We start from the raw sequence: 10,519 nt of genomic DNA, 5'->3' as shown, positions 1-10,519 counted from the left end.
TACTACATGCTTCAAAAGCTTTGAAGACAAGCATGGACACAAACAAGACAAGTTTTCTTCCTGGGGTTAATAAATTCTGACTATACCAAAACAGTGAGCTACTAGTTGGTAAACACATTCCGACTCATCCTCCCGTGCAATTATTTGACCATAACGTTCTTTTTAAAATATTTGGAACTGGAATGGGGGGCAAGTCTTTCCCACAACACCCTCCACAGCTGCTTGGGAAAAGCGTGGCTGACGCATCGGCACGGTGCAATCGTTTTGGCCTCCCGGGATTGATCGTCTATTAAATAATAACAGCCGATGAGGTAAAACTTCTGAGGGCTTCTTTCTCTGACCAACCATTTTTCTCCATTAAAATTCCACAAAATCTTTAAACGATCACATGAAAGTCAATCTTTCCCAGTACATCAGGAAGCAATTTAATGGCTCGTGTCTCGTTTCAGCATGTATTTGATTAATAGTGACGGAAAAGCAGCTGTATCCTTGGCAACCAAACAGGACAAGTCTAGAGTGTCCGCCACAGATCCGCCGCCACCAGCTGAGCACGGGCATTTCCACGAGCACGCTGGCATCCCGGATTCCCATTACACCCTCCAGACAGCTGGAACTGCGGGGTGAGAATTCTCCAAAGAGGCCACGCAATCATCTCCGACCGTCTAACGACGGGAAATCTGACAATGATGGACGATCTGGTTCATCCGTCTAATCTGGACTTCTACACTAAGACAATATCGTTGAAGCGCTATTTCTCTGCCAGCGTCAATCAAAAGAGAACAATTGATCGCAGAGGTACTATTGGTATACCGCTTGAGAGTAAGATTTGATTCACATTTGATAATATAAGCGAGCTGAGACAGCCGCTTGTTAAGTGATACATTGATCTTGGACACTTCAAACGTGCCGCAATTATGCTTCAATACGGCACCCATGGTGTTGATGAGATATGACCCATCTCAAAAGTGTGAGCACCCCTGACATAAACGAATCCTGACAAATTACACTTATCAGTAATTGCCTTCATTGGAAGTGAATGTCCCTGTTTTGAAGAGAGCCTCCAGTGGCAATCTTCAGTACTGCAGGATCCATTTCCCACATCAGAGGTTGCCCTTGGTTAAAGTTGGGTTGAGAGGTGAATTCCGAATGAAAAAACAAGTGTGAGCATGTTATCCCTGTGAAGTAGTCAAGGGAAGAGAGCGAGGAGGCCCCTTTTGTTCGTCAAGGGTCCGCAGATGGCTGTAATCCCTTCCAAAATGTGCACTGAAAATCAATCAAGACGAGAGAGGACATGGTGCGCAAGAGTGGAGGTGGGCCACCCCTTTTCTCAGGGAGCTTCAACCATGCATCCTCGGGAGTTTTCCCGCCAAAATAGTTGGTGAAAGGCAAAGGGAGTGAATGATGACGGACCACCACCCTTCTGTTTGAACTCCAGACAGCTGCCACCTCCTCGCCACGTCCGACATGAGCACGCAGGGGGGACCAGCACAAAAAGCACCCAACACGAGGACTATGCGCTAATAAGGCCACTTAGTGCTTTGCACTGTGTCAGTGTTGTGGCAAACGGACAAGGATTCATCAAGCAAAGTGCTTAGAAAAGGTCTTCACAGGCCTGTACTAATAGCAGGTTTTGGTTCAAAACCCAAATAAAGTTCAACTAAACATTCACTCCCGTTCTTGGAGCCAGAGCACAAGCCATGATTTCATAAGACATGCCACAACAGTGGTTCCTACATCAAATTTGAAGACTTGTAATGACTTTTTTAAGAGCCTTTATACCAGAATTTTGAATACATTTCAATTAAGAGAGAAAAACAAATTGGAAACTTCTATAACATAATATAAAATTCATACAAACCTCCAGGCATGCAGCACTACATAAAATGGATTAAAAAACCTATAAGAAGACATTCTATAGCTTTTTACAAAACTTTATCAAGAAGATCAAATTTAACACTTTCATTGATTAAGGTAATTAGTCAATGGAATGTGAGAAGAATTTATATGGAGAAACAGTGAGTATAGTCATCATCAATTGGAGAAAATACAGCACTAAAAAATAAGAACTGGATAAAAACTGAGCAGGGGGATGAAAAGAAGCCCGAAGGTGGAAGGGATCATCAAAAGTTTTTTTTTTTTAAGTGCCAGTTTTGTGATAAACATTCGATACAGCGCTTGTATGTTTGACCAGATGTGATTGCATTTCGTCCTCGAATGATTTGAGTGTTTTTCCCCCCATCATTAGTCATCAGGATTAGACTAAAGAAAATGTATAATCTACAATGTCCTGTTTCCCAGCACCTGTTTCTATTCATCCTCAACCTGTCCAATTAACCGCAAGGTTTTGGATTAAAAGCTGAGAATGTTCCTTGACGGATCACTTTAGTTCCTTTCCACTGCCTCCCAAGTGTTTGTGCTGTCGAAACTTAAGTAACCTCCTCAGGAACGCTTCCATTGTATGAGCTGTTGGTGAGTAAAGAGGTAGGAAGGAACGAAACTGCCACTCACAAGTGTTTTGTTATGTTACTACTATCTTCTTGTCCCCCCCCACCACCCGCTCGCCTGTATATTGGAGCCTCTGGCTAAAATGTGTCAACTGATACTGAATGGCGTAAAGTGTGTAAGAATGGCTGTTAAATATGAGAAGGTTTTTATGATCAAAGCTATTAAAAATGATAAAATGTCATACATTTCAAGACTTAAACGTTATAGGCATTAGCAAAAGAAGAGTGGTTATATTTGTAGGTTTAGTGGATGGGGACCGGGCCGACTGCAAATAAAGCTTGAAAAATGGGTGGAGGGGGATTGTCTCATCTTGTTAGTATTATAATATGGAAATTGTTTTGTTTTTAACCTTAAATTCTTGTGGACAAATAGTGGAAATAATCAGGGAACTTTTCCGTGTTGTTCCAATGAAAAAAACACTTCAAATGAGTCAAATGAGAGATTTCAAGGAGTCAGTGGTAATTATGGAGGTAATTGTTATTGTTGGGATAACAATTCAACAATTAATGTTAAACTTAAACCTTTCCTGAGAAAGTTTTTTTATTTTTTTATTTTTACGATAAGTAAATTTAGATTTTTGTAAGAAATTTCCCCATAGCGCACACGAAAGCATCCAGCCAGTCTTCCAGCTTGGGCTCATCCCAGGCGAACATGTGTGCTGGAATTCTCCCCCAATTAAGACAGGGATTAGCTAGGTCCAGTGTGGGAACAGGCGCGAGTGTGGGAAAGCAGAGGGGTCCTCTCTCCTCCTTCCTTCCCTCAGCCTCATTCTCACTCACTACACTCACTGCAGTCCATCCCTCCCCTGGCTGTCTTTCTCACCCTTACTGTACCTCCAACTTACTTTTCTCACCCTCAATTCTACCCCCGCCCTGGCACTTTTCATGTGAGTCAAGCCTTGCGTCCAATTATATTCCTTTTCCTTCCAAACCTCCCCTTTCGTCCCTTTAATATGCACCCAGGCACCCCTCTTTTTTTAATTTTACTTGTCATTATTTCTTTTCCTTTCTTCATTATAGCCACCCACCATCTCTATAGCTTTCATTCCCGATTCTTCAAGGTTTGCTGAAGTGCATGTGACCCCCCCAACCCAACCTAAAAAAGGCCCTCTAACTATCCACCCCCTCCCTCCCTGGGTGCTAAAAGCTTGTCTGGAGAGGAGCTGGGGACTCTTGCATGAATAGTCTGACTCAAAAAGGGGGCTAAAAAGACAATTTGTAGGAAAAGGAGAGACAGAAAATTGAAGTTTAATTTAACCCAGTTGTAGCGCTAATATAAAGAATATGAATGACATTGGTGTTTCCTGGTGAGTTTTTTAATAGCAAAAAACAGCCCCAAAATGAATCTACATGTCTTTTCCCCCACTTTGTGCTGGCTTTCCATTGTTCCCGACTCAGTTCTCATGGAATTCCCAATCCAAAGCTCCCAAATTCCCACTGGCTCGACATTCTCCCTTGTCATTGTCACCTTTCCTTGCTCATTCCCACTCTCTTCCTGCGTTCCAATGGAACTTTACCCGTGTGTCGTGGCACACAAGGCTTGTCCGTTCCAATTACGGCCGGCCCGTCCAGCCCCCGGGCTCGCACACCGCGGGCCAGCTTGCCCCGATCTCATTAAGCCCGTATCAATTAGGCATTAACCTCGTAAAACAAAGGGCCTCTTGACGAGCGGCCCATGTGAGGTACTTCCTCTGCATGGCTTCCCATCCTGGACAGGACATATTCATTTGAGCTTTTTTTCCCCACTGTGCCGGCCACAAAACAAATCTGTTTGTTTCATTAAGTGTCAACAACCAAGCAGTGCGGGGGGGAATTAAGAGTTAGCACGAGATACTCAAAAGCACCGTATTGTTGATTAGGCTTGGCTTACACAACTTTTAATAGGCTCATATTCCATTTTAATATGAATAAAAACTGGACTAGGACAGGGAATCATTTTCTGTTTTCTGTACCACATTTCTTTTCCTACTATTCTCTCAGGCACCTTTGGCAAAAAAAATGTGCAAATTTAACACTATTTAATTATAGACATAAAAATAGATACGTAAATAACAATTAACTAAATAAAAGGTAACAATGGGCTCTCTCATAGGTATTCTATTATGGCAGTTGTTATGTCATGTGATTATGACACTAAAAGAACCACTCACATATTTCAATTTAATCAAGTAAAAAGTGTTTTTAACGTTGCTCAATTTAACTGATAAAATGGTTTCATTTTTTTAATTGACATGTAATATCAGAGCATCAAATTTTACAGAATATTAATAAGTCTGTATTACAAGAATATTATTTAGCTCAATTTTGCACACACCAACCAGCGCATGCAAAATACTGATATTGCAATTTGAAAATCGGAACAAAATCCCCTTTTTATCACGTACAGTATACACAGAAGATTCTTTCACTCACATTACGACACAGTATCTTTGTCGGCACATGAGCAAAGAAGCAACCTGCTTTTTTGATTTTCCCACAAGCTCTTTGGCACAGTGACTATGTTGGCACAGACCCAAGCTGCACCCCCCCACCACCAGCCCAACCACACATACACTCTTTCCCAGGGCCCTGGGAGTATAATACATTACCAACAAAATCCCACTTCCCATTCCTCTCAAACTTTTCACACCCCCTCCTCTGATTCGGGTTAGCTGTCCCCCCTCAAAAGGGGATTGGGGCGACATATTTATATGACTTGGAGAATTTTCCCATAATTCCCTAGAAAGGTTCAATGTGTAGATATTTATCTATTTCCTTTGAGATGTTATACCAGCTAGAATTGTTTGGGGTGGGTTGATGCCATTTATTTTCATTCATAGTAACCACATTTAGTTAGAGAATACGCTGAAATTGATACCACATTCCTCGGCATGTGACTAATGCAATTTAGATTAGTAGTCAAGTATAATGATTTATCTGCAATTGGCTGCCCATAGTTGGCTGGGATAGGCTCCAGCGCCCCCTACAATAAACGGTATGGAAAATGAATGAATGAATAGTAATGATTTATGCTATCTATCTCGTTATGTTATGTGGGTATACATGTGTATAATATAGCAAGTGGGTATTACTCTAGAACTTTTAGAAGAAATTTAATTTTGGGTTAAGCGATGGGCTGCTATTGATGGAAATAGACGACTATTTTGAATGGGAGGGTCGGCAGAATTGTCCTCAAAATTATTGCAATGTCATGTGACGAGTGAATTTTAAATAGAAAATCATAAAAGGGTGTGCAAGCTCATTATTTAGATTCTTATTTTACTTTGCATCTTGTCCATGCATCGGTTGAAACCAAATGATTAAAATTGATTTATTTTCTAAATGTTGTGAACCTGATGTTAGAATAGGGGTATGTTTACATTATCTATCCGCTGTTCATATATGTAAATAATGTAGTGGTAAAGGTGGGTATGATCTACTTTTATACAGTATAATAGTTATAAATGAGGAATTAAGATTTACATTTTGTGAGTTCCCTGACTAAATGAAAACCTCAAATTTTGCAAACCCAATCATAATGGTTCTAAAAACACTTAATGTTTTCCAATGATCATTTAGTTTTGGAAGATAAACTTGCCCTGAGAAGGTATAAAGTGATTTAAAGGGAATGTGAGGCAATAAATATGTAGGGGAGAAAAGCCTCCGCTCACATCAGAGCATTGAAGAGGAAAGTGTTCACGGACGGGCGTGTACGCGTCTGGGTAACGTGTAATGACATTATTCTCACCAGGGTGACCCGTCATTGTCGCCGCGCTTTCTTCTCCCAAGCTCGTGAAATTGACATAAGCTTTACAAACATTCCAGGCATTTTTTTCTCAAGGCCCAAGTGCTTCCTGGGAATTTTAGTGCGCAGGGTGAAAACACACCACCTAGTGATTACGTGAAAGAACGGGGGAATGCGATGCCATTCCCAAACCTTTCCAGGAATCTTAGATTTGAAAATGTACCATGGGAATTCAATGTATGTTGGGTTTATCTGCATTTAATGAAAGATCTTTTCCAAAATAAAATACTCTATGAAAAATGAAACAAAAAATACAAACTAATGATATATGGATGCTTTATATGCTATTTTCTGAAAAAAAAAGAGCTTATTTGTGAACTTTTTTTTCCCAGAAATGAGTTTTTTCAGGGAGTATCTGACATTCTATAGCAAAATGAATATGATAGATTTGTTTTATAAGGTTTTACACTTCACAAGGATCATTTGGGGGAAAAAACTGCAGGTTATTTACGTTTCGGTGAAAAATATACAATACAAACAATAATAAAACTTTCCTGTCCTTTCTAATTAAAAAAACATCTTTTTACTAAATAATTTGTATATCTAAGCGTTAAGAGAATTTGCCTTTTTCTAGTAGCATGGAATATGACATGAAAACATTTTTTTATGTTTTTAGAGAGAAGGAAATACCTGAATCACTTTAAATGATGAAAAACGAGTAATCTAATGATTATTTTGTGTTCCCGCAGCCTCCTTTTTACACAGGTGACGGAGATGTGCTATCTCCTGTTTATACCTGCAAACGAAATTTGTGAATGGAAATGTGTAAAAGTGAAGCGCAAATAAAATATGATTAACTCTTCTGACCTGTGAAGGTGCTTGTCTATATAGTCCTGCAATTTTGACACTTGTGCTTCCGCCACTCTTGCTCTGGTCATTCCAAGTGTGCGCTCCTTCTCATAGACTTCCTGTAATAAACAGGGGAAGAGAGAATCCATTTTGTAAGCAAGATTATGTGTCGATATGAGTCAGACGGTATAAAATGGTAAAAGCTTTTCGCATGGAGGATTGCCACTGCTGCTAAAGTTTCCCGTACCAGCGTGGAGTCCATTATCTCCTTCAGCTGTTTCCTGATGACCGACCAGGATTCTTGAAATATCTGTTCTGGTTGCGAAATCCTGCCGAAGGTTCATTTCTCATCAACAGTTGATGATTTTCCTCACATATCAGAATGCGGAAAATCGACACTCACTCCTGGTTGATGGAATGAATTGAGGTTTTGGCACCTGCCACCATTTCCTGTTTATCAAACATGATCGCCTTTGAGCTCAATTTGTAGCCTGACAAACCTTGTACGCAATTGAGAATGTTTTTAAAAAAGCCAACAACTCTAATTCTGAGTACCTGAGCCACTTTTGGTCCAAGTTGCTGGATCTCACCCAATTCTTCTCTTGACGTATCGAACAGGTTAAAATGATAATCTGGGGGTCCAGGCTCAATACCTATGTCTGGTTTGGCCAAAATCTGCTCTCTCTGAGACCTACAGAATCAGTAGATAATTACATATCTCGTCATCAATACATCACCAACAGTAGCCTGGTTTAGCAAACTTCTTCACATGTAACCATCTAAAAACTGAAAACATTAACCTATAAGTACATATCAGGGCATGATGGATCTTTGTGGTCTTCTGCACTTTCTTTTTGTACACCCGTGCAGCATTTCCAAGCTGCTCCTCACGAGCCTTGTAGGAAGCGCGGACATCTCCAAGCAAGTTGTCCACAAAACTTGTCAACTTGCTTCTCTGGACCAGCGCTTTGCCTCCCCCGACACTATCTACGTACTCCTGAAGGCACGATAAAAAGCAACTGCGATATTTTGGCGAGCCATCTGTGTGTTTGTGAATTTACTCACAGTTATGTCCTTTAAATAGCACAGCAGATTTGCACGATATTGCTGGTGAAGCTCTTTGACCTGCAGCTGCAGCCTTGAGCTTTCCTCTTTGGCCTCTTTCAATTGACTTTGACAGCACCAGCATTGCTTCAATCACAGAAACATAACAAAACCAACCATGATACTCTATACTAAAATGGTATGGTTCTTAAAAACAAATAGTACAATGGAGAAGATAAGCTATAGAAACATCACAATGACAATCAATGGATGCAATGGAGCGAAATTATCAGCATCGTGGCAGAGACTAATGGATTATTAAACAAAATACTTCTGCAAAAATGACAGAAAAACTGTTTTGTGCAGGACTTAAAAAAAATCATTTAGGAAGAATGGTTTTCTATGTGACCTAAACATTTCAGCCTCACCATACTCAGTTCAGATGGTTTCTGCAGTCTGTTTGGGATCTGCTGCTCCTTTCCCATCTCCCCGCTGATGGCAAAATATGGGTTACAACCACAAGAGAAGAAACCGAAAACCACATCACAAGAGGAAGTCAAGAGACCACAGCAGAAAATCAAATCAAAGAGCAGATGCGCATGTGGGATGAACACCACCATCTTCACAAGCTTGTTCTGTTTTTAGAAGGATAATCCAAAACATTCCTCACATCTTCTCCTTGAGGTTCTTTTGCTCTTGCTCATAGCTGCTCTTCAATTCCTCCAGCATGTGTTTCATTTCTTCTTGGTTTCCTAGGAGCTGCACAGATGAATGACAATAAGTAAATAGATAAATCTCATTCTACTTGTATAATGACAATAAAAGCATTTAATTCAATTCAATTCAAGTGAGTCGTCTGTAGAAGCATAAAAGTCATTTTGAGGGGACAAATGTCTCATTGGGTTGGACATTTTTTTCTTGAGGAAAGTCTGGATTTGTGGGAAATCTGTACGGAGGTGGGAATGGGGGATAATGGAAGATACGTATAACGTTTGGATTTTACAGAATATGAGCCGAAAATGCCCAATTTGTGAATATTTGTAAGGTTTAATTGATTGAATCTTCTGAGCAATGTGACTCATTTGAAATAAATGTTAAATCTTTAGTAAATTTGGAATGTGTTGCAAAACTGGAATTATAGGAAAACAATTTTTTTTAGCCTGAATTTGTCTTATTTAACATGGTCTTTTTTTGTGGAAGGTCTGTAGAGAAATTGGGAAAGAACATATTCACATGTCCATCTATTTGGGACTGCTGAATTCTGGGTAATGTGAATTAAAAAATAATAATAATCTGTATTTTAAGTATTTAAAACCAATGTATGTTACATACGTACCGTTTTTTCAATCTCTTTATGTTCTTGGCTCAATACTGCAAAGTCTTGTTTCTGTGAAAATGCAAGTGGCCAAGTGAGTCATTTCTCAAATATCCTGAATGATAGTACACAGCAAAGCCAATGCGTCACCTTGACTCTGTTCTGCAGGAGGCGGCCAATGAGGGCCCTGACTCGGTTTAGCTCCCCCTGAAGATCTGTCGAGCTTTCCTGAGCCTTTTCATCCTTCTTGGCTAGCTGCCCACGCAAAGTGTCCTGGGCTTGGGCCGACGCCAGCAACTCTGCGCTCAGTTCCTTGCTTTGAGCCAGTTCTTTGTAATGGGCCTCAGCCAGGGTGAGGTAGTTCCTCTTGAGCGAAGCATGCTCTTCTTGCTCGCTCTTCAGATGAGTCTCCACTGATTGGAGCTCAGAAACTAATTTGTCTCGCACGGTCACTAGTTCTGTTATCTCATCTTTTTGGTTTAATAACTAAAAAGAGGCAACAAAGTACATTTTTACACCAGACCACTTTGAGCTTATACTGGTCGAAGAAAGGGAAAACCCTACCTTATTTTTCAATTCAAACATCTCCTCCTCAAACTTGTTTTTCAACTCGTTTATTTGAAGCTTTTCCTCGACAAGCTCCTTTGAAATCTGATCATGGAAGGAAAATGCACTGTATCTAATACATTTAGAGTGAAAATGAAAATGAACACTATACCTTCAGTTTTTCCTCTTCGCTACGGACCAGCCTGTTGGACAGGTCTGTGTTGGTTGTGGACAAATGACTTACTTTGTTCTCCAAATAGTCTACTTTGATTGAAAGGTGCTCACTTCTGTTTTGGTGCTGGAAAGTGAAAATTATGCAAGTTCAAGTTTATGGACTTTGTAAAATGAAATATATGAAATACTGTACTTACAGGTTCCCCTGGATCTTGATCTTTTGCTTCATTTAAAGTCAAACAAGACTCCTGAGAGTGCATTTTTACGATTCATTCAGTAAGTTGTGTAGAGTATTTGATATGCACTCAGTATGCTCGAGCGGAATGTTGCCATGGTTTAGTGCAACACGACCTTTCACTACAA

At 40.1% G+C, this 10,519-nt stretch overlaps 1 protein-coding gene and 1 long non-coding RNA gene across 3 annotated transcripts in view; one reads left to right on the top strand and one right to left on the bottom strand.

The window, feature by feature from the left end:
• The window catches only part of LOC144093212 (uncharacterized), a 117,167-nt gene that overhangs the window by 55,284 nt on the left and 51,364 nt on the right, over positions 1-10,519 (top strand). The window lies entirely within an intron of this gene.
• ccdc78 (coiled-coil domain containing 78) lies at positions 5,129-10,502 on the bottom strand. Of its 2 annotated transcripts, none has more exons than XM_077626066.1 (14): positions 10,354-10,502; positions 10,155-10,280; positions 10,001-10,087; positions 9,587-9,922; positions 9,458-9,508; positions 8,792-8,880; positions 8,550-8,613; positions 8,143-8,268; positions 7,878-8,074; positions 7,633-7,768; positions 7,481-7,527; positions 7,325-7,406; positions 7,096-7,196; positions 5,129-7,024 (listed from the first exon to the last, which is right to left on the bottom strand). In XM_077626066.1, the coding sequence occupies exons 1-14, from the start codon at positions 10,414-10,416 to the stop codon at positions 6,952-6,954; spliced, it is 1,578 nt and encodes a 525-aa protein (XP_077482192.1). In that variant the 5' UTR covers positions 10,417-10,502; the 3' UTR covers positions 5,129-6,951. The 2 variants fall into 2 exon arrangements, with proteins under 2 accessions (XP_077482192.1, XP_077482194.1); XM_077626068.1 differs by having other exon boundaries at positions 7,878-8,071.

The sequence above is a fragment of the Stigmatopora argus genome, chromosome 18 (genome assembly GCF_051989625.1).
Source record: "Stigmatopora argus isolate UIUO_Sarg chromosome 18, RoL_Sarg_1.0, whole genome shotgun sequence".
Taxonomy (NCBI): Eukaryota; Metazoa; Chordata; class Actinopteri; order Syngnathiformes; family Syngnathidae; genus Stigmatopora; species Stigmatopora argus.
The sequence above is the reverse complement of the archived record's forward strand: the minus strand, read 5'-3'. Positions and strand labels throughout refer to the sequence as shown.